This window comes from Macrotis lagotis, chromosome 7 (assembly GCF_037893015.1).
Source record: "Macrotis lagotis isolate mMagLag1 chromosome 7, bilby.v1.9.chrom.fasta, whole genome shotgun sequence".
Lineage (NCBI taxonomy): Eukaryota > Metazoa > Chordata > Mammalia > Peramelemorphia > Peramelidae > Macrotis > Macrotis lagotis.
The window spans coordinates 64,232,708-64,258,009 of record NC_133664.1 but is presented as its reverse complement, the minus strand read 5'-3'; the positions used below and the strand labels follow the sequence as shown (position 1 = coordinate 64,258,009).

The 25,302-nt window shown below is 35.9% G+C and overlaps 1 protein-coding gene across 1 annotated transcript in view; it reads left to right on the top strand.

The window, feature by feature from the left end:
• The window catches only part of PRTFDC1 (phosphoribosyl transferase domain containing 1), a 104,934-nt gene extending 79,840 nt beyond the window's left edge, over positions 1–25,094 (top strand). The window contains exons 4-9 of the mRNA XM_074193022.1: positions 3,249–3,314; positions 16,022–16,039; positions 18,690–18,772; positions 19,212–19,258; positions 22,092–22,168; positions 23,711–25,094. Coding sequence (XP_074049123.1) covers positions 3,249–3,314; positions 16,022–16,039; positions 18,690–18,772; positions 19,212–19,258; positions 22,092–22,168; positions 23,711–23,758 — 339 coding nt within the window. The 3' untranslated portion in view covers positions 23,759–25,094. The remainder of the gene's footprint in view (positions 1–3,248; positions 3,315–16,021; positions 16,040–18,689; positions 18,773–19,211; positions 19,259–22,091; positions 22,169–23,710) is intronic.
• The last annotated feature ends 208 nt before the right edge of the window (positions 25,095–25,302 follow it).

Sequence of the window (25,302 nt, the reverse complement as noted above, 5' to 3'; positions counted from 1 at the left end):
TGGCCTCAAACAAATTTTAAATTTGTCATTCAGAAAATGAACTAGAACTCTTCCACTCATGGCCAAGATCAAGTTATTTCATCCCTTTGGGCCTCAGGTTGCTCATTTGGAAAATGAGGGAACTGGACTATATGACCTCTCAGATCCATTCTGACCTTAAAGTTGTGGTCCTGCTTCTTAAGGTTTTGATTCTAAGATAAAATTTCTGAAATATTTTTCTTTTTCTCTTGAAGTTGACTTAACTTTCTTCGAGTTTCTTAATTCCTTTTTTTCTTGGTGGGGGGGAGAAGGAAGAGGGAAAGGACTCTATGAGACCTAGCTACCAAGCAGTGGTAGATAATGCTTACATGAATTAAAATAAAACCAGTGCTGATAGCACCATTTCACTTATCCTAAAAGAGTATTAATGCTAAAAATAAAGGGAGCAAGGGGGTGGGCTCAGTTAGCTGGTACCATTTTGATAAGGAGTAGATGAGTTTGTCCATTAAAATACCACATAACAAAGTGATTCACTCCTCTTTTTTAAAAAAAAAAACATATTTGAATTTGTAAAAGTAAAAGAATTACTGTGAAGGAAGTCTAGAATTGAGTGGGGAAAAAAGAACAAGTTAATCTGTTTTTGGAAACTGAGACCTTGAGAATCTGCTTAGACTTGGAAAAAGTCCCCCCTCACTTTGGAAGTGCATTATGATTTTCAGAGTAATGCTTTTGTTTGTTTTCCTTTGTATTTTCCTTTCTAGATCTTTAAAGGGACAGGATATTTACTTTGTCCTAGTCCTGTTTTTCTAAAACCTTTATCTAAGTGTATAGTTCAATATGCAAAAAATGACCACTCCTATATGATTTGTATAGGTTTTGTTCAGTATCTAGAGATATTACCTCTCTAGATCAGTGATTTCCAAACTATCTTTTAAGAATGGTTTTGGACACAGGACTCAATTTCTGTGACTTCTTTGAATATTTCACTAAATCTACATAAATCTACTTTGTTTTTCATGCCTAGATATTCCTTTCCCTAAGACTCTTTCACTATGCCCTCTCCCCCACTCCCCCGACTAGAGCATAGAGCTAGACCTAGAAGGAGCTTTTGAGGTTATCTAGTTCAACTATTTCATTTTAAACATGAAGTGAGGTCTATACAAGTTAGTTGACTTGTCCAAGCTCACACAGGCAATAATCAAAAAAGCTAGGATTTCAATCATATGACTCGAAATCTAGGGATCTTTCCTCCGAACAATAATCATCAACCCTAGTTCAAGTCCCAGCTCCTGTCACCCGTTAGAGTATACAGTAACAACTCTTAAGGATAAGTTTTGCTGCTGTTATTGTCATTCAGTCATTTACTCATGTCCCCTTGTACCTTAGGTTCATGGAATTTTCTTGGCAAAGATACTGGAGTGGTTTTCCATTTCCTTCTGAAGTGTGTCCCTGTTTTATAGATGAGGAACTGAGACAAATGGGGCTAAGTGACTTGCCCAGGGTTACACAGCTAATAAGTGTCTAGATTTGAACTCAAGTCTTCCTGACTCTAAGCTTGACACTCTATCCATTGAAGCATTTAACTGCCTGACTCTTCCAATATTCCCCTTTGACCAAGGAAAAAACCAATCACTCACTCTCTGAAGTTATCTTCCCTTATACATTTGCCTATTTATTTAAATATTATCTCCAACATTAAGAATGGAAACTTGGGGGCAGCCAGGTAGCACAGTGGATGGAGCACTGGCTGTGGAGTCAGGAGGACCTGAGTTCAAATTCAGCCTCAGACATTTAATAATGATCTAGCTGTGTGACCTTGGGCAAGTCACTTCACCCTATTGCCCTGCAAAAACAAACAAACAAACAAAGAATGGAAGCTCCTTGAAGCTAAGGAATCTTCTTATATGTTTGAAGACAATGTCTGTCCTTTGTTCTTAAAGAAGACCATGACATCAGGGAGGTGATGCCATATGACAAGCAAGTGAATTGGATTTGATTGAGGGGATGCTAAGTCACCAACTTTATTTTCTACTCTGGAGCCATCTGTGACCAGATATGAATCAGGACAACTGGAGCTGGTTCTGGAATCAGGTTTAAGTGACTTGCCCAAGGTCACACAAATAGTTCAAATTTGACCTCAGACATTTGACACTTACTAGCTGTTTATTTTACATCCTCACACAATGGTACATATGATAATTGCCTAACAAATGCTTCATGATTGATTGTATGTGAACAAGAGGGCTCCAAAGTAGACTTCGAATATAACTCCACAGCCCTTTCTCTCCAAACTTAGTTTCTGTCCATTCCTGTCTTCACTTTCCCTTACCCCCACACATTGCCTCATTTCACAAGCTCAAAAGCAGGGATTCTTTACCTTTATTGTGTCATGAACCCATTTGGCAGTCTGGTGAAGCTTCTAGACCCCTTCTCAAAATCATGTTTTTAATTATATAAAGCAAAATACATAGAATTACAAAATTATATTAAATCGATTATATTGAAATATACTTACCAATTTTGAAAAATTCAGATGCCCCAAAATATATTCCTAGAACCATTAGGGAATTTGGGGATTCCAGGTTAAAGATCTGTGCTCTCTGGGATTTTGTTCACATTTGCTTCATGAAAAGGAAGAGATTTGTCTTATTCCTAAAAAAGATGCTATTTTTCAGTTCAACAAATAGTATTTAAAAACCTACAAGTTCCAGACAATGTGCTAAAACCCTAGTGATACCAATAAGAAAAAGACAGTCCCCACCCTCAAGGTGCTTACAGTCTTACGGTGGGGGGGGGGGGGGGGAGAGGGTCACCAAAGAGTACCTGACCAGAGGCACGATGATGTTCATGGAGCCAAAATCGAGCAGAGCCACTGGGAGAAAAATTAAGAGTTACCTAGAAAGTTCCCAGCTCTCTATAGTGGAAAACTTTGGGAGAAGTTTATTATTATTCTTTCCTTCAAACTTCCAATCAGAGGGGAGAGACAACTAAGGGAATTTGAAGAAGTTGAGTGTCAAAAGCTGAGCCAAGTTATGTGGTGATGAGTTTTCTGGGGTTGAGCTTTTCCTGAAGGAAGTATGATGTTCATGGAATCAAGCAGAGTCCAATGATGAAAAATGAAAATGTTTACCTTTTTAGAAGTATGGCATATTGTGGTTAAACTATCCCTACTCTTTGACAACTCATCATTAAGTGACAAACCATCTCAAAAAATGGTGTTCTATAATTTTCTCATTTAAATATTTCTTTTCTTTTCTTAAAAAAAAAAGAATGACCAATCCATGGGTGACATGCAGATAATTGGAAGGGATGATTTTTCTCAACTCGCTGGCAAGGTATGTCCATTTAACTTGTCTCCCTGAATACTGATGTTATAGGAAAATCAATAATGTTTATTACATTAAACTTCACATACTTTTCCCAGTTTTTACAAAAATCCATTTTATGTCAATGGAGATGTGAAGGTTTTAAGGGTAAATCTTTTCCTTCTCCAGGCCTTAAGAAGATCTCAAAGGCTCCTGAAGCTCTAAATCTATAATCCCATAAACAAAGAACATTCCTACTATCAAGCTATTTCAATAAAGATTAAAAAAAAAAAGCTCAGACAAAGGTCTGCATCTTGTCCTCAAAGTATTCTAAGTGCATTATAAAAGTGATACCCTTACAAACTTTCACATCTCTATTGACAAGTGAAAGGGAGATGCTTCCCTTTATTCTCATCTATTATCTGTGTGTCAGTACTTCGCTATTTTGATGATGGTTACCACAGGAATATTTTCAGTTTGTTATTGTGATTGAGTTGTTTAGTCATGATCCCTTTTGGAGTTTTCTTGGTAAGGACATTATAATGATTTGCCATTCCCTCCTCCAGTACATTTTACAGATGAGGAAATGAGAGGAACAGAGTTAAATGACTTACCTAGGATCATACAACTAGTAAGTGTCTGAGGTTAGATCTGAACTCAGGAAGATGAGACTTCCTGATTCCAAGCCCATGCTCTATCCAGTGCAAGACCTAGCTTCCTCATATTTCATATACAAGGAGAGAAAAGCATTTGAAAGATTTAATATATTTGTTCCTTAGAACAAAATTCAATTCTACATAGACTTGTGATGAAATAAGAAAATTTCCTAGCTCTCTGCCCTTGCCTTGTCAACTGGGGGAGATGGAATATCAGCTAACCACTTCTCTTTCTCCCCTTCCCTTTAAGAAACAAAACTAAACAGATGTGTGTGAGGTGGGGCAGACTATGCCAACCATGAGGTCATGGGAGAACCACCCCCAGTCTGGAAATGGAGTCCCAATTCTGGTAGCTTTGATTTCATATGCTTAGCAAGAAGTGAAAAGGCTGTTTTGATTCCAGCATAAATATACAAACAGGAAGGAAGAATTGTTCCATAAAGCAGATGGTCTCTGAGGAATGTGAACTGTAATGCTAGCTTGCTGTGAATGAAAGCAATGCAGTCTTTGTTTATTTTAGACTGGGTTGACTTATACCTTGTAGTCATTATCCCTGAACAACTTCGTCTTTCTAAGCAAAATGGATCAGGCTCATACCTAACAATCTTCTATTTTTGTGGGTTTTCTTGTTATATAACCAGTATTTTGTTGAGCATCAAGGGTTTTGATTGAAAATAGCTTTGTCTTTCCTCCTTGACCCATCAAATGAATGAACTAAGAAGCATGGTATGTTGGACAGAGTACAGTAGCCGGAGTTAGAAAACATGGGTTCAAGGTGAAGCTACTTACTAGCTCCATGATCTTGAGCAAATCACTTGTAGTGAGCCTCATTTTCTTCAGTTGAATAGTGTGAATTTTGGAAGAGATTTTCTCTGAAGTCCTTCCTATCTCTGGAGTTAGGATCCAAAATAGAATGAGGATCAAATGCCAAAAGTATTTTCCTATCAATTAGGCTATATTAGAAATTGCATTAGTCAGTCAATCAATGAGCATTTATTTAGCCTCCATCATAGGCTGGTCAGCATACCAGGAACTGGGAATCAAACCAAATGTATGAAAAAAATGAAAAAGAGTGACTTAGGAAAGAATCTGAAATCATTCAGTCAACAACCTTCATATTGCAGATGATGGAACTGAGATGGATAAGTTTTGCAGTTGTTCAGTCATTCAGTCATGTCCAGTTCTTCATGATCCCATGCCCACCAGGCTCATCTATCCTCCACTATCTCTCAAAGTCTGTCCAAGCTCATGTTCATTGCTTCTATGACACTATCCATTTCATCCACCACCATCTCCTTTTTCTTTTGCTTTCAATCTTTCCCAAAATCAGAGACCTTTTCAATGAGTTCCATTTTCTCATTATGAGATCAAAGCATTTTCGTTTCAGATTCAGTATTTGAACTATCAGTGAATAGCCTGAATTAATTTGCAGTAGTAGATTGAAACTTTTCCTTTTGCCTTGGCCACTGAAGGAATTTGTTTTGTTGATACATGTTTGTAGCAGATTTTGTTTTTCTCACTTTCTTTAAGGTGAGTGGTGGGGGATAGAAAAGAGAGAATGTGAACCTGAAAATAAAATAAGACTGAACTTTTTAAAATTGATGCATCAGTGCACTGGTACCATATTGATAATAGCTAACATCTATATAGTGCTTTAAAGTTTGCAAAGTGCTTTTATAAATATTATCTTATGTTACTCTCATAACAACCCTGTGATATTGGTGTTATTATTATCTTCATTTTAGAGATGAGGAAACTGAGGCAGAGGGAGATCAGGTGACTTGAACATAGTCACACAACAGGAAGTATCTGAGCTTACATTTGAATTCAGGTCTTCCAATGTTCTATCTGTTGTGCCATCTAGCTGTCTCATTATTAGGCTAAAAGCTAGCTATGTGATCCTGGGCAAGTCTTTCACCTCTTTCAACCTCAGGTTCTTTATCTGTAAAGTGGGAATTATAATTGATGTAATGAGGTACTGTCAACCTAAAATGGATAATATAAATGCTAATGAGTATATTTTATTGATCTTTGTGGATGCCATATTATATTTTATTGATCTTTGTAGATGTCATATCTCCCAATAGACCATAAGTTTATTGAGGGCAGGGGCTATTTCATCTGACTTTGCATCTCTACCCCTCCCCCTAGCACAATATCTTACACAATGTGAGCAATTAAGAAAATATTTGTTGAATTGACCTTGATGGGGAAGTCATTTCTGTCCTCAGTTTCATTTTCTCATCTGAAAAATGAGAGGATAGAATAAATGATTCCAAAGACCCTTTATAGGTTTAAAATCTTATGGTTCAAAGAAAATACTAAAAGATTTGTGATGGAGAATACCATCCATATCCAGAGAAAGGAACTGTGAAGTTAAAATATAGACCAAAGTATACAATCTTCATTTTTAAAAAATTGTCTTATGAATTATGTCAGTTTTTTCTCTATAATTTTTTTCTTCCATTAGATGTGATTCTTCTTTCAAAACATGATTAATATGGATCTGTGTTAGGAGAGGCTAGGTGGTGCAGTGGATAGAGCACTGGCTCTGGAGTCAGGAGTACCTGAGTTCAAATCCAGCCTCAGATACTTAATAATTACCTAACTGTGTGGCTTTGGGCAAGCCACTTAACCCCATTTGCCTTGCAAAAAAAAAAACCCTGAAAAATTATCTAAAAAAAATATGGATCTGTGCTTAGCATAATGATAGACATAGAGTCCATATCACATTGCTTTTCTGAGTGAGGGAAGGAGAAAACTGTATAAAAAAATGAAAACTACCATTACATGTCACTGGAAAAATAAATAAGAAATGGAAAAAAATCTTATGACTCCATAAAGCTATTGTTTCCCTCTCATTTCAACTAAGATGATGTCATATTTTCCTAAAATAGTTTTCCTCATCAAAACAAACAAAAACAAATCCCTTTTAATAACTACAAGAGGACCTGGTCACTGCTGTAGTCAATTAACTTAACTAAAGCCTTCTGTCCCTCTTACTTATCTCCTGCCACTGCCTCTAAGTCACAACTTCCCCAGTCACTGGCATATCTAGACCAATCTGGAACTAGAGTGGAAAGGACCAGAAGGAAAAAGTTTATACTGCTACCTAGAAGCACAGATATACTTGTCAACCAAAGATAAATCAATATAGAGATCATCTCACTATTAATAGTTCAAATGAAGTTTTTGATTGGTCTGAGGCAAGAGCATGCTATACTAGTCATACAATCAATCACCCTTAGTCAAATCAAGTTAATAAGCATTTAAGTATTTCTCTAATCTAGATTCCCCCCCCAAAAAAAAAGCAAAAAAAAAATGGTCCCTGCTTTCAGGGAGCTCAAATTACAACAGAGGAGATAATATTTAAACAACTATATACAAACAAGATATATCCAGTGTAAATTAGACTTGATCTTAGGGAAAAGATATTGAGGAAATCTGAGAAAAGTGTCTTCCAGAAGGTGGGATATCAACTGAAATTTGAAGGACTCCAAGATTAAGACTAGAAAGGAGAATCAGGCCTGGGGGATGACCAGTGAAAAACCACAGATAGACAGGTCTAGATGTCATCAGAGAATTCACTGACTTGGAGATGCTTCATAGAAAGCCAATGACACCAACCTTGTGGCTTCTCCATGAACAGGACACTTCATCTCTTGTTGCCAGGCACTCTTTCTTGCTGTCCCCTAGGTCTGGAACACTCATCCTTCTCCACTCTGACTGCTGACCTCCATGGATTTTTCTAATGGCCAACTAAAATCTCATCTGCAAAAAAGACTTCACCAATACCTCTCAATTTCAGGGCTAATTATTTTCTATTTATCCTATATACACTGTTCAATAGATAGGCAATAGATGGATGGATGGATGGATAAATGCATGAATGAATAAATGAATGTGAACCGAATGACTGAACTACATAAATCTTAACTTCAATCTTATACCTTTTCCAAAGATCCATTTACTTAATGCAATTTTTTACATCAACTCCATATGTGCAAGTTATGTTTTGTAATATAGCAAACCATATATATATATATATATATATATATATAATCACCATAGGTCTTTCTGATACTCTTAGGGTCACCTGCTTTTTTTGATTTTTATAAGATCTTGTTCCATGCTTCACAACTATATAGCATTACCAGGAAAAGTTTGTAGTTAAAAAGATAGGCTTTGGTGAGGTAACAGCTAGAGATCATTGAAGGAGCTGTGCAGTTTTACAATTGTAACATAACTAATATAATATTTAATAATGATGAAGAAGGGAATTTTGAAAGTTTTTCCAAAGGAAAAATCAATAAAATTTGATTGTTCACTGGATTTGAGGTTAGGCAAAATATAATTAAATATTTTTTATTCAATTGAGATTAAAAAATACCCAAGAAAATAGCTCACAAGAATCTTTTTTTTCTATCCTGTTGAATGAGGATACCATCTGATGAGAGACCCATGATGGAGGTCAGGTTCATGGTGGCTTAGATCACATGGAGAAACCAACTGCACAAATAATGATAGGTTGGCCTGCATAAATGGCTAAGGAAAACCACTTCAAATCAGCAGAGAGAACCATCCAAAAGTAGGAAAAGACATTTTCCCTTCCCCCACCCCCCAAAAGATGAAGGGAATAACTTCAAGTTCTCTTCAAGAAGAAAAAAATGTAGGAAACTGAAATAAAAGAGAATCTTCCTTTTCCAGTTAGGGAAAGCAATTCTGTCTTCTAGTCCTTGGACCCTTAGAATTTCCCCCTCCCAACTCTCATGATCATAAATCTCATATTTGCTATATGAAGGCACAAATACAACTCCTTCCTGAGGTTTCTATTAAAGTGGGTATTTCAGAAGAAGAAAATTCTTTACAGGGAAAGATTTTTTTTCTTACAGTATGGAAAAGATGTTCACGTGGAAGTCTGTCTGAGTCATGGGTTTAAATAGGTCAGTGCTGTTGAAGAAATTAACGATCCAGAGAAATGGCCTCTTTAGCTCAACCATGATAAAAGCCTTTTTTTGTATATGTTCACACTGTCTGCATAATGCTCTCCTGTGAATCCTTTTAATGTTTCTAGAGGTTAGTTTAATTCTGGCACATTGCAAAACCAGAGCATTCATTACACCAAGAAAATCATGTTCTTGTTCAAGAAAAAAAAATCTCTGAAAATCAAGGACAAAACTCAATGTATGAAAAACAATGCCTAGATCTGGCTGCCCAACAGCACAGATGTGTTGGTTAAGAGCAAAATGTCATTTTTTTTAATTAATCCAAGCAAGTTTATAATCCAGTGCCAGAATGAAGTCTCTGAACCTGCCAAAAAAATTTTGGCCCTAGTTATGTTAATAACTATTTCAATCATTCCTTCTTATTGTTTCCCTGACTAGGCTGAGAACTTGCCCAATAATAAGAACACCTCACATACACTCAGACCTCACCCTCCATTAGACTTCTGAGCTCTTCAAGAACCAGAATTTATTTTGGTCTCTCTCTGTATCCCCCATACTTGGCATATTGCCTAGGACATAATAGGTACCTAATAAATATTTATTGACACGATTCTTTTTTTATTGAAATTTTGTTTTATTTTTCTAGTTACATGTATAGGTAGTTTTCAACATTCATCCATTTGCAAATTTATGAGTTTCACATTTTTCTACCACCCTTGCCTCCCTGCTCCCTCCCCATAATGATGAACAGTATGATAAAAGTTGCACATGTACATTTGGGTTTAGCATTTTTACATTTTAGTCATGTTGTGAAAGAGGAGTTAGAACTAAAGGGAAAGAAAAAACTATGAGAAAGAAAGGACAAATATAAAAGAAGTTTTACAAAAGAAGTGAATGTAATATGCTTTGCTCTGTAGTCAGACTCCATAGTTTTTCCTCCCCCTCTGGGTGTAGATGGCATTATCCATAGCTGCTCTCTTAGGATTGTCCTTGATCACTAAACTCCTGAGAGGAGCTGCATCCATCATAATTGATCATCTCACAATATTGCCTTTAGTGTGTACAATGTTCTCTTGGTTCTGCTCACTTAACTCAGCATCAGTTCTGCAAGTATTGACATGATTCTTACAGCCCTGAGAATTATCAGAGAAATAATGTGATCTTCATTGTCCATAATTCATATAAAATAATATATGTGTATATGTATATTCATATGTATATACCCATATGTGTATGTGAGTATATGTGCTTGTATGTGGATACATCTATAGCTATATCTATATCCATATGTCTATGTATAGATCCAGGGTCATCTCCAATCATCCTGATCTATGCCTGTTCACTGGATCCAGATGGCTCTGGAGGAGAAAGTGAGGCTAGTGACTTAGCACAGCCCTCCCTCCCAGTCAAATCCAATTCACTTGCTTATTGTTGCCATCACCTCCCTGATATAACATAATATATTTGACATACATACACACATATTTAAAGTCATCCTTCATACTTGTAGGGAATATGACTGAGGGTAATTGCTTTCTGTTTATATGTGACTAATACCTACAGATCTATTCAAAATAGATTATTGCGGACAGCTACGCTGGAGCAAGCTCAGAATAGCTCTGGAGAGCCGATGTTTAAATTTTCAATCTGAGCATTTACCATTTGGAAACTGGTAAATACTACAAACCATGGTTTTATTTGTTGTTTTCCTATTGCTTAGTAATTCTTTAGAAAGTGATGGAAGAAAAGTTAATATTGAAGATTAACTTTAAAAGTATGTTTGTGCCCAGCCTCAGACACTAGTTGTGTGACCCTGGGCAAATCACTTACTTAACCCTGATTACCTCAACAAAAAATAATGTTGGGGGAAGTAGGTTTGGATGTGGAACAGGTTATAAAGGGTTTGGTTTTGTTTTTGTTTTTTTTTTTTTTGGTTTGCTTTTGCAAGGCAATAGGATTAAGTGACTAGGCCAAGGTCACATAGCTAGGTAATCATTAAGTGCCTAAAGTCGGATTTGAGCTCAGGTCCATTCCACCATGTAGCTGCCCCTATAAGGGGTTTTAAAAGGACTGGGGGGTTATACCTAGGTGGTGCAGTGAATAGAACACTGACCCTAAAGTCAGAAAGATATGAGTTCAAGTAGCTTTATGACCCTGGGCAAGTCATTTAACTTCAATTGCCTTCCCCTCCCCCCTCAAAGAAAAAAGTGGGCTTGTATTTTGTTTTGCTTTTTTTCTCCTGGTTGTAAACATTTTGGTTCTGGACAGACAAGTGAGGTGTCACAGTGGTACATTAAATAAAGAAAACCAAATCTAAGAAATTCTTCAGCATCTTCATTTTTGAATAACCTACATTTAGGAAATAGTTGTGATTTGCATATTCTTACTTTTGTAGTAAAAGTTTGAGCCTGGATCCTGAAATAGCAAGAAAAGGAAAAGATTCAAAGACAGAGTATTTTTGTTTCCCCAGAAAACTTTGCCTTCAAGCCAGTGGGCTGGAGATTTTACTAGGTTTTCTGTGAGGAAGTGAGCTAGGTGTGATGAGATGATTCAGACAGCTACTGGCAAACCTCTGAGATACAATACAGTAAGCACAAGATTAAAAGACTGGGAGTTCTGGAGAAGAGAACAGAATTTCAAAAGGTAGCCCACTCAAAAATGAAAACACTTAGGAGCCTTGGAAGTGAACTTCAAAAAATAACTGAAAATATATTGTAGTTCAGTTTGGGGAAGAGAAAAAAAATTGCTAAAGACTAGCAAAAATATGAAGGGGATTACTAGCATTATTCACTGGGGAAATGAATGAAAATCACTTGCTAAATTATTATTCAATCTCACTGTGAGACCCCTTGGTATGTGAGGACTAATAAAAACATGAATTTCTATATCATTTAATAATTTGCATGTATTTTGTCATCTGATTTTCACAACTTTGTAGGATAGGTAGGGCAAGTGTTACTATGCTCATTTTGTAGATGAGACTCAGAAAGGTGAAGTCACCATCCAAATTCACATTCCAAGTGGTATATCCAAAACAAGACCCCATTTCTCCTGGTTTTTGACCCAATGTTCTTACATCTTAATTCATAGCTGACTTTCCTTTTGATTTAGCCAGAAAACTGGAGGTGGACAGGGGTAGGGAGGTTGGAAACCACCATATCTGGAGCTGTTATATCCTGGCAATTAACTTCAGTGGTATATTATAATTCAATTTTAATTTGATGCAGTGAACATATTTAACATTCAGTAACTACTAAGAAATTAAAGACTTGGAGAAAAGATAAAGATAATAGCTTTTTTTTTTTCACCTCCTACCAGCAAAACTAATCAGTTATCTCCTAATCATCTGCAATTTTCCAATTAAATCCCTTAGTCCCTTAAAATATCAGCATTAACTTTCTTCTCTAAGATATTAGATCAAATGTGCTGACATGGAATTCTCTACTATCTCAGTCTCTCTTGAGAGTTGGAGATTTCATAGCTAAGTCCCTGATGAAGCCAGAGGCACTATCTATATTATATAGATTTATCTTGGCTTCTTAGCTAGATTGAAAAAGGCTCAGTAGTCTTTTATACTTTAAATGAACTTATGGTGAGGGTATCTGTCTTTGGTGAGTGATTTGTGAAAACTCAGAGAAAATGGAAAATATACAGGTACTTAATAGAAATAGGCAAAAACCAAAAAACATTCCCAATCAAAAGATATTGAACAAAGGACCTTTCTCAAAAAAAAAGAATTGAAAACTCTTAGCTATATGAAATAATGCTCTGAAACAGTAATATTAGAAATACAAATCAAAACCTCAGGATCATCAAATTGGAAAAGGTGACAAAAAATGAAAATAGTCAATGTTGTAGAGATTGTGGGAAAATAGGCATATTAATATACTGTTGATGGATACTGTTGAATTTGCCCTGATACCTGCTGATTGGGGAATGGCTAAACAAATTATGATACATGAAGACATTAGAACATTACCATGAAACAATGTGAAGACTAACAGATTGTCTCCTGTGGGGACTGAGGGGGAGGGAAGACAGATTAGGGGAAAAATTGTAAAATTCAAAGTAAATAAATAAATATTTTTTTTAAAAAAAAGGACATTCCCATGCTATAAGAAACAATTAATATGACAAATAGAGAGAACTTTTGGAAGATACATATAAACTAATGCAAATTGAAATAAGACCAGAAAAACAATATGAGGTGTCCAAAAAGTCAGTGCAGTTTTGAGCTTTAATTTCAGAAGTATAAATGCCACAAGTTAACAAAAAAAAAATACGTCAGTTATTTTAACTTTAAAATATTGATATATTTTTATTAAAATTCAACATACAAATAATCTTTATTGCTATAGTTTATTTTCAGAATTTGTGAAAACGTTCATTAGATTTTGCTCAGATTTTGAGAGGATTCCATTTGTAATGCTAGCCTTTAGATCATTCAAAGAATGAGGTTTTGAGGCATACATTTCCATTTTAATATGATGTCACAAGAAAAAAAGTCTATTGGAGATATATCTGGTGACCAAGATTGCCAAGCAAGGAGAACTTCTCTACTGATCCATTAGTCTGAGAAAGTGTTATCCAGAAAGTGACACAAACCATTCATAACAAGAGGGTGCCCCATCTTGCTGGAAAAAAAATGATTTTATTTAATTGATGCTAACTTATTATCTACTAATTGAGAAGGAAAAAATTTTCAAGTATTACTAAGTAAGATTCACCATTGATTGCATATTCTTCAAAAAAGAAGGGATCAATAATGTAAGATATCCTAATGGCTTATCAAACATTAGCTTTTGGGAAGTCTCATGTTGCTAACCCTGCTAAGGTTTTCCTGTACCCCTAATGTGCCAGTTGTGATGGTTAACTTTGCCACATAGGTGGAAAGTTGATTCATCAGTCAACTTATCAAAAGCATCATTGGAATTATCCATTTTTTTTACTTCATCAGCTGACTGAAGTCTAATTTTACTTAATAATCCTCTCTTTGTAGCATCTGAACAATTGAAACCTATTAATATACTTTAGGAGTTTCACTATTAGAATTTTGTGCACTGTGATTTTTAGATTGTTCAATTTATTCGACACAGATCACACTGATTTGGGGAAGATTCTGCTCAAATGTCTTCTGAGTTTCCACACAGGCTCCTTATTCTGAGTATCTCCCAAATCTAGTTTATAAATTAATTTACATAATTATTAATTTTCTGTAGGAATCTTCCTTCTTGCATTGAGAGACAGATTTTCTTCTTAATGCTGTTGTGGATTTGAGTTCAACTAACCAGAGAATGCAGTTGACTTTTTTCTTCATTGTTTTCCATCTTTAATTTTGGTATTCCAAATTCACAAGACAAGAAAAAAAAATCTAAACTTTCAATTGATATTTTTATAAGTTCATGTGATTTATGCTCATAGAGCTATTAAAAATTTTGCCCTATAACTTTTGGTTTTTCATACATCTATACATACACACACACACACACATACATTATATTCACACATACACAAAAGGAAAGAACAACAATAAAACAATTGAACCTAAATGTTGTAAAATTATATTGAACAAGTTTGACCCCTTTGAGGAGTTAGAGAAAGTCATTTCCCCTGCTTCTTTGAAGAGGTGGAGGACTATAGCTATGGAACACATCATATAGCTATGGAATATAATATAGCTATGGAACACACACATCATACATTTTTCAAGGTATTATTAATTTTTTTATACTTTTAACACTTTATAAGAAGTAACTGTCTCATGTAAAATATAAAATAAATCATACTGAAACTGGAGAAAGTCAAATATTATCAAACACATTTGATAAAAAAGGGAAAGTATGGAATCTTCACACTATGGTCTGTGAACTTTGATTCCTGGCAAAAAACTCTAGCACAAGGTTTCTGGGATCTATAAACCTGTTTTTTTTTAAAAATATGTGAATAATTGTATTTCAATGTAATCAGTTTCCTTTGTAATCCTGTATTTTATTTTATTCATTTAACAGCATGATTCTGAGAAGGGGCTCAGAGGTTTCATTATTCAAAGGGGTTCATGACCAACACACACAAAAGGTCAAGAACCCCTGCTTTCAAGCACATTAATAAAGGAATGGTTTGTTGGGCTTCAAAAAGGGAAATGGTGACCAATGAGAGCTAACATGGCTTCATCAAATAAATGCTTAACTAAATATATGTTCGTTATGCCTGCCTAACTTCATTTCCTTTTTTTTTTGACAGAGGTTATTAGGTGGGTAGATAAGAGGGGTGCCATAGGCAAAGTATAACTGAATTTAGCAAGATTTTTGACAGACTTCTTTTTGAAATTATTAGCAAACTGGAAAGATGCAGGTTAAATGATGTTATTACTAGTAGTTAGCATTTATATAATTCTTTTAATGTGCCAGGAACACTTGAACCTTATAAGCCTAGAGGTAGGTGCTTTAATTATTGCCATTTTACAATTGAAGAAACTAAGGCAGGCAGGTTAAGTGATTTTCCCAAGGCCACACAGTACATATCTGAGGCTACACTTGAATTCAGAGCTTCCTGATTCCAGGTCCAGTGTTTTATCCACTAGCTTTAGGGATTTGTAATTCTTTGACCAAACCCAAAGAGTAATCAATGGGCTAATGCCATCTTGGAGGGAAGACTATAGGGGAGCATTCCTAGATATATATCTGTTTTGGGCCCTCTGCTAGTTTCATCAACAACTTGGGTAAAGATACAACTCAAATGCTTATAAAACTGGGCAAAGTGGTTAACTTGGCTACAATCAAGATCCTAAAAAGCTCTTTCTATCCTAGAATGAAATGTTGAATCTAACAGGAAGGAATAGATAGAAAGTTTTTTGCTTAGGATATTTAAAAATTTTAAATATCGAAATGAATATCGGATGCAACAGATAAGAATTATTTTTTAATTTATGAAAAGATATCTAAGAATTTTGGTGATTGTAAACTCAATATGAGCCTTGCTATGACTGGAGTAACTGGGTGATAGACCCATACACTTAACAGGGTTTTCTCCTGTCAAAACAGAACTGGATCAAATTATGGGGTTTAAAATGGAACCAAAATACTAGATAACTCTACAAATTGTATTCTGAGTAATTATTTCACTTTGTCTCTTTCAGAATGTACTTATTGTGGAGGTAAGCTGCCTTTTCCCCATCTAATTTTTAATAGTTGGCAGATCGTTATGGTAAGTTTTTCAATTAGCGCTCACTGTTCCCCATCTCCAAGCAGCTATGGGATTCCCATTGTGTCCTAGCTGTTGCTTGGACTCTACTGAACAGGATGGTACAAATCTAATTGCTGTCTTTAAATAGCTTAGAATCTCTCATGTTTGCTTGGGAACAAGAAGACTTGGATTCTAGTCAAATGATTTATTAATCAACAGTCCTAGTTGCACAAATTCCCAAGAAGCTTTTATAAAAGCACTTAACCCTACTCATTCTCCGTTTTCTCATCAGTTAGTGAGGTAATAAAATCCACCTTGCCCACCTAACAACAAATGAAATAATGAATGTGAAAATGCATTGCAAATGATCAAATGTCATCCAAATCCAAGTTGGCATGATATGAAAATTATCATGTGCTGCTACTGCTCTTTTGTTTGAGAGATTGACTCATACAGATTGAGACTTTTTGGACATCTTCAATTAGAAATTTGTTTTGTTTGACTTTACATGTTTGGAACAGGGTGTAGATTTTCTTGTTTTCTGAGCTGAGGAAAAGAATGAGAGGGAGAAAATGTAAATCTGAAAATAAAGCAAAATTTAATTTCAAAGACAAATTACTATTTTCAAGACAATTTTCATTTCCCCAAAAAAGGAATGTTTTGCTTTTGGATCATAGAATTTAGAGTTGGAGAGTACTTTAGAGATCATCTCTTCCAAGACCCTCATTTTATAGATGAGAACACTGAGAACTAAAGGAGTCAAGTGACATGCTTAAGGTCACATAAGTAGCAAATGGGTTACTTTATCCTTTTTCCTAAGAGTTTTGACTTCTAATGACTCATTTGATCACTATAACAACTATGTAAGTTGTTCAGTTGTTTTCAGACTTTCTGATTCCATTTGCAATTTTCTTAGCTTGTCATTTCCTTCTCCAGCTCATCTTACAGATGGGGGAAACTGAGGCAAACAGGGTTAAATGACTTGTCCAAGGTTAGTTAAATGACTTGTCCACAGTTACTATCTATCTGAGACCAAATTTCAAAGATGAGTCTTCCTGACATTAGATCTTGTGCTCTATCTACTGTCACCTAGCTGTACCAATATGATAGGTGAGATCATCTCTATTTTATAACTGAAGAAATGCCAGCTATTTGGTGACAGGGAGTGAACTATCTCCAGTCATCGTGATGATCCATATCTGGTTACTGGATTCAGATGGCTCTGGAGGAGAAAGAGTGAGGCTGGTGACTTTGTGCAGTCCCTCCTCACTTAAATTCAATTCACTTGCAAGACAAGACATTACCTTCCTAATGTCATTGGTCCTCTTTGAGAATGGAGGACATAAGGATATGATTTCTCACTCATCACATTCAATTTGGATCAATGTATACCAGGGAAACAATATAAAGACTGGCAAATTGCCTTCTGTGGGGGGTGGGGGAGGGAAGTAAGATCAGGAGAAAAATTGTAAAACTCAAAATAAATAAAATCTTTAAAAAAAAGAGAGAATGAAGGACAAACAATAGCAAGAACAATCTAGAGTCAGGACACATCCTCTTCCCTCTAAGACTCAGCCTCCAGAGTGCCAAAAAGATCATTCATCCACAGATAGCTGAGATGTAAATTGTAGCACACCTGTCCAAAAAAAGAGGAAAACACTTCAGTCTAGAGCAAGGGTTATTAACCTGGAATTTACAAGCTTTTTTGGTCTGTTTTTGGTTTTGTAAAAAGATTTTATCCTATGAATTTTATTCCATGCATTTTAAAACATTATTTAAACATTTAAAACATTATTCTAGGAAAACCCTATGGGTTTTACCAGATTGACAGTCAAGATCCAAGCATAGGCAGATATTTTCCATAAACCACATATAGTTTTCAAATGAACTTTGTTGAGAAAGTATTCTAAGGTATTGTCCTATGATTGCCTGTAGGGGTCACATGAATATAAGCCCATTATTTTTCAACAAAACTCTTTAAGTGTCCTCCATTCAATGGAGTTGCTCAACCCAGGCTGCTAGAATATAAATCTTTTGTTTCACCAATCAGCAACTGACAGCTTATTTCTGTTTTGTTTTTTTTTAAAGTTTCTGTGGCCTCTTTTGCTTTATCCTTTAATTGTGCCTCAGGTCATCATCTGTGATGATCTTCAGCCTAGTGCAGTTGTGCCCACCCACCCCCACCTCTTGATTCACTCCCTGTCACCAGCTGCTTTCCAGACCTTTCATTTCTTTAGTCACAGAATCCCTCCCTAAATGGGCCTGGGGAGGTGGGGGAGGTGTTTATATTTTAAGGGTATTCAGATGTAAAGAGTATGTCCATGAAAATTCATGTGCTTTGTATTGTGTCCTGTAACCTCCAGGCCAAATTTAGCCCTGGAAAGTTCACCCACAGCTCCAATTCTAATCAGAGGGGAAACCACACATGCATATCTAGAGACTGAATTTAGCCCTTCTAGGCCACAGCAGCTTCTACACTCAGATCCCTGGAAGAAGTGAAAGCCTTAAAATACACCAGCCAGCCAGCTCCCCACCCTTGCACTGTCCTGATAATATTCTTAATCATGGCTCATTGTTATTGGGGAAGATTGATGTAGAATGTATCTGTCCTTTTCACAAAGGATGTTGTTGGAACTGGGAAGACCATGAAAGCTCTGCTTGGCAAAATAGAAAAATATAAACCCAACATGATTAAGGTGGCAAGGTAAGTCTGAAATTCAGTCAAAATCTATTATTTCTCATTTTAAAAAGTAAGCCTTATCCATAATCCTTTGTCCCAGGGCGATCTATGATTAGCCATAATATGTTTAAAAAAACAATAAACAAATCTGTCCCCTTGGCTCCTAGGCTAATAATGAGGCAAGGGAAGAAAAAAGCATTATTCTGTACCTTCTGAAACCTTCCTCTACTCACCACTCACTCTTTGGCCCTTTCTAAAAGGAGCTTAGATGAGCCCTTCTTCCTTCCTTCCTTCAATGGAGAGATTGCTATCATGGTGCCAGAAGTAGCACTAATAATGGAAACAGGATCCTTAATTCTGTAGGTTCACAGGTGTGGGATGTCAGGAAATGCATCTTAAAGACTTCAAATAGTACTGGCCATCCATTAGCTACTCATAACGTGTTACTTCTTTTTAATGGTAGTTTGTTGGTGAAGAGAACATCCAGAAGTGATGACTTCCAACCTGACTGTAAGTAGTCTTCTTGAGAATCTTTTTACTCTGACTTGGTGATAGCCTATGTTCATGTTCCAGCAGAAGAGGTGTAGGACTGGCAGAACCACTACATCACTCTGATGGTTCCAACTGCCTCCCAGGGAGGATGAACCCATAATTTGATGATGGGGGATCCTTTCTGCAGCAGATTTCCAATTTGCACATGTCTGTCTTTGTGGGAACTGTCGAATTTGGCTATTTATCACTGTTGTTGACTTTATGTCATGACTCTGTTCCCAGAAGAGTCATGTGATAATAACTCAAATGATTAGTATGGCATGCTTCTTCTAAAGATCTTCATTGGGGTGGGATGCTGCCTTTCTGAACAGGAAAACTGTTCAGAAAGGCAGCTATTCAGTGATTGTCTACACTGATCATTCATGGGGGAAAAAGTATGAATGGGAGAAGGTTTACTCAACTGGCTATTCAGAAACTATTGCAACAAAATTAATGTTGCTAAAACATTATTTATTTGCATTTTGATAAAAATCTGAAAGAATTTCTCCCAGATTGACTATTTTGGACACTTTTTTTTTACATTGCATAAAATCAGGAAAAAGGGAAAAAACTCTAGAAAGCAGCCTCATAGGCCAGACTCTCAGAATATATTATCCAGGATATGAACTTTCTCTTCATAGAATGCAACTCTAATTCTTTCACAAATTACAGTCAGGTCAGAAGCCTGAAAAAATAAACCTACAATGCAATGATTTATTATATTATCTGTAGAAGTGACCCTTCCCCTCCCCCCCTCAGTTGTATGGTATCTGGAATGTCACATAATGCAAAATGGCCATGACTTGATTTTCACAAGTTATGTTTGCTATGAAGTCCCTGAAATAATTTGGCTGAGGTTTTGGTCAGCAAGCTGAATAAACATTAGGGCAAGGGAAGTACGGTATGGATGGGGAACATGCCAATGACATCAAGTGACTCCCTTTAGGCCAAAAACAATTTTGTCCCCAAGACTAAAACATTTTCTTATTTACATACTAGTAGAAATAACTAGAGTTTCTGAAAAGTATGATTACATAAGCGCAGCTAGATGGTGCAGTGTATAGAGCACTGGCCCTTGAGTCAGGAGGACCTGAGTTCAAATTTGACCTTAATAATTACCTAGCTGTGTGGCCTTGGGCAGGCCACTTAACCCCATTGCCTTGCAAAAACAAAACAAAACAAAAAAAGTATGATTACATAACAGTAAAATTCAGTAAGCATTGTTTATGAGCATGTTACATTAATTGCTGAACCTGATGCCAGGTATCCAAACAGCTGATGAGTAATAAATGATTGTTGGTTGATTGATACAGAGATCAATAAGACCTGTACTTCCCCATCAAGATTTTTAGAGAATAATATGCAATATAAAACATGTAAACTCATGACTTTAATAAATAAAGGTACATTAAAAAGTACAAATATGAGAGATATGAATATGAGAGAAAGTTTCCTGGAAGAGATGACATTTGAGCTGAACCTTGAAGGATGGGTGGGATTTTAAGAGATTGAAATGGGAGACAAGGATCCATGTGACTGGAATAGTGTGATCAAGGGCATGAAAGGATCAAAATACTTGTAGAATGATGGAAGAGCCTTGTTTGGCTGAAGTATGGGATGCAAGATGAAAAGTGGCACAATGAAAAGCTGTGATTGGTAGATTGATACCTGGATAACTTAAGGTTGATGGCCTTCAGTATTGGGCTAGGGATCTGGTGTCTTTCTTTTTGGTAGCATTTATATTGCATTTTATTATGACCATTTTATACATGAAGAATTTGAGACTAAGAAATAAAAGTTACTTTCCAGGGTGACACAGGTGAGCCAGGATTTAAAATCAGTGGACTCCAAGTCCAGTCCACTCTACAACCTAACCATCTTAAACAGTCAATTTAGAACTACTGGAGGGTTTCAAGCAGTGATCTGACCTGCTCAGATCTGTGCATTAATGTTTATCCTTATGTACTCCTCCTCCTAGGTTACAATGCAGAGCTGCATGTTTACTTAGGGTAGGTAGGAATGAAAGAAACCTTGGGAATACATTCCCCTTTCAGGCAAAGACCATGGACATGTGACCTTCACAGGAGATTCTGCAACCCAGACTGGAGTAACCTAAACTGGTTTCTAATAACCTTCCCTGTCAGGAAATTCTTCCTATTCATATCCTAAATCTCTCTTGCTGCAGTTGAAGCTAGTTTCCTCTCCTTCTGCCCTTTGGAAAGATAATGCACTAATTACTATTCTGCTCCTTAACCTCTTGCCTACTTGCAGACCCTTATGAATCCCGTGCTCAGAATTCTCTTCTTCAGGCTGAATCCTCCCATTTCCTTTGACCTTGCTCCATCAGAGTTGTTTTCCAACTCTTTCCCCCACCTGGATGACTCTCCCCTAAATCTGACCAAGTACAATGGTAGGATTACCTCACAGTTCCTGCATTCCAACCTCTTCTTGATGTGTGTAGTATTCCAAGAATAATGGCTGCCATTTGTAGGGTCCACCAGAGCTTTAAGGATGTTTTCACTGACATTATTTAATTTGATCATGCTTGCTTTTTTCACAGCATTACATGAGAAAATTCATGTTTGGCTTATTATTCACTGAGGCACTTGGCTCTTTCTCGACTTTATTTGTTTAGAGAAATTCTTCAATATGATTTTGCTCACAAAGAATACCTTGTCACCCAAATCCCTATTGAACTGCATCCAGGTCTTTGTATTCCTTATCATTTCACTAGCTTGCTTCTGGCCAGAATGAATTCACAAAATCCTATTAGCTCATAGTTTTGTACTTGTCTTTTTTTTTCCCTATTAAGATACTGGATTTGAGATTCCAGACTTATTTGTGGTGGGCTATGCCTTAGACTACAATGAATACTTCAGAGATCTCAATGTAAGTCTATTTTTGCTCATTATTTCCTAAACTACTGAAAAAGTTTAGATTCAATTCTATTTAGTATGTTTTGAAAAGTATCACAAAAAAGGGAGGTGCCATGGCATGATGGGTACAGAGGCCAGTCCTAGAGTCAGGGAGATTTGGGTTCAAGTGCCATTTTTGTCACATATTAACTTTGTAACTACAAATATGTCATTTGGATGTAACCCAAGGAAACAACAATAGTTCAGCAAGTATTTATTAAGCATCTGCTATGTATTTGTCACTAGAGAAACAAAAAACAAAAATGAAACTATAACAATATTAACAGTAATAAAGATGATGTGATGATACCTGGTTATATAATGTCTTGCAGTTATATACATAATTTCATTACAATAGCAAAAATTTTGTAGCTGAAAAATACTGAAAAGTTCTTACTTGCCCGTGAACACCACAGTATTAGAAGCAGATTTTGAACCCAAATTTTTTTCAGCTCTTAATTCATCACATTGTCCATGTCACCAAATTGTCTCCAGGACTATAACTTTCAGAGGAATTGCTAAAATGTAGCAGTAAACATAATTTCCACAATGGAAATTCCCCATAGTATTGAAACATAGGTCCAGATTTTCTAAAAATGATTTCAAATGTAATGAATATATTTTTGTCATAGTATCCCCCTTGCCTTACATTATGCTGTATATGACTGTTAATAAAATATTAATAAATAGTAAATTAATAAAATAGTAAATATTTGTTAAGTCCTTTTTTTCCCAAGAAGCTTTTAAAACTTGCCAGATATTTTGTTTGGTTAATGAAAAGACAATATGGTATTGTGATCTGAGGCAGGAAGACCTACACATTGACTATGCAACTCTGAGCAAGTCACAGCAAGTGTCCCAGATATCTCTAATCCTATATGTTTCAAAGAGGATGTTGATCTATATTGGTCGAGGGATTTTCCTCACTTGCATTCATATCATATCACATTATATTAATAAAAATCATAGGTCTAGAAAAAACAACAGAAATGCAAGTATACAGAAATCTTTATTATCTTCATTTGACAACTGAGCAGATAGGCACTTGAGGTAAACTAGGAATTGGTGTATTATCTCTTAATCCTTCTAGTCATATTCTCTGGTTTATCCTAAGAACCAAATTTCTTGAGCTCATGTCAATGATGGGAATAACATAACAGCTATCTGAGAAGGGCTGGATGAGAGTCCATACCATCCTCAATATCATTATTTCCCATCAAGTGGGTTTGCAGGAAAAGGAGATGTCATAAATTTCAGGGAATGAAAGATTCCATTTCTACCAGGATCCTTCAGGCTTCTCTTGTCAGAGTCCAAGACAGACTAGAAATCAAAATTATAAGAGGGGAGGACATAAATCATTTGGAAATTGAGTGATTCACATAAGCAAATTTTGCATCTATTTTTTTAAATTATATGTTGATTATAAATTTACTGCCTCTGTTATTTATGGAAGTTTAGTTGTGCTTTTTTATTGACTGTGTTTTTTTTAATTTATCTTAAAATCCTGTTATTTCAGCATATATGTGTGATCAGTGAACAAGGCAAAGTGAAATATCGAGTCTAAAGGAGGACATTCTCACCACCTGAAAATTTGTGAATATCTTCAACTTCCTAATTATCCTATGCTACAATCAAGAAGCCAGTATATATGTGTGTATGTGGGTTTGGGGGGGCCGGTATATGAAAGTCAGTTCTGCAGACATCTTCATGTATTAGGATATTAAAAAGTGATTTCATCTGAAAGCATTCTTTCCAGGGATCATAGCAAGTCGAGTAGCACATCTTCATCATGAAATACCCAATATACCTTTTACTTGGTTTGTTCCAAGTCAAACACTCCACCTAATGACTCACGACTTTTGTCTACCTTCCTGCCTCCACAGTACACCTTTTTTTGGTCCATGTAGTCCTTGGAACTCACCGCTCTTCTCTGAAATACCCCACCCCCACCTTCTAGTTGCTCAATTTATTTTGTTTTATTTTTGCTTAACAAATTCTTAGCTTTTTTTCTTTTATTCTTCTGGTCACAAACTGAGAGATGAATCATTTTCTTTGAGATCTGAGCCCACCCATGCTCTTATGCCCAAAAAGAAGGCGGGGGAGAGGCAGTTTAATATATATTTATGTGTTTGCACATTTCTGACAGGCCATTTTCATCCTCTTTGTCAAAACCTTTCAGAACCTCAGGGTGAGCTGAATCTTAATGACACTATGAAATGAGCCTTTACTCTTGATTTGAACTTCCAGGACGTGACAGTGGCTTGTTGAGTATGCGCAGACGTGCTCAACTGTGTTTAATACATTGAATTTTAATTAGAAAAAACACAATGCCAGTGAGGCTTTCATTTCTAAGCTGTATCCCTTGATTTGAGTGGCCTATGAGCAAATGGCTGGATCTGGAGGAGAGAGGACAGCTCCTTTCACATGTATATTTCCACTCTTAGAGCTAATCTAGTAGAAGTCTGTGCTTATGTTGAAATTATTCCAATGCAATTTTCAATTTTCCTCTCTTTTATGTCTGAGGGTGAGCTTCTCCAACCACACACACACACACACACACACACACACACACACACACACAGTCATAAATGTGAATGCAAGGGCTGAGTTGAATAAAAGAAAATCTCTAGTGAGAATAGTAACAACAAGCAAGGAATCACAAAAGGCGAACTGACTTCACAACTTCTCCTGCCATTTTTTACAAGATCTTTTCCTAATTTACAAGGGAGTTTAATGGAAAATAAGCTTTGGCGTGCCAATAGGTCTTACCCTGTTCTCCTTCACTTCCTGAAAGAAGCTGTCTCAGCATAAATAACTGGGTAGCCTTTGCTTTGTTCAGAACCCTATGGGGCATATTATTGTTAAACTCTGACTTCTTTTAAACTAATAAAGAATAAGAAAACTTGGTACATTTCCTAACTGTTTATGATTTTTTCTTATTTCTGTGTTGTTGCTTTCAAATATAACATATATATTATATGACACACAAATATATATTTTATATAACTATTCAATATTTTATATTTATATCATGTTTTATTTTATATACATATATTACATAAAACATAACATATTTTATGCTAATTTATATAGCATAAATATATACAA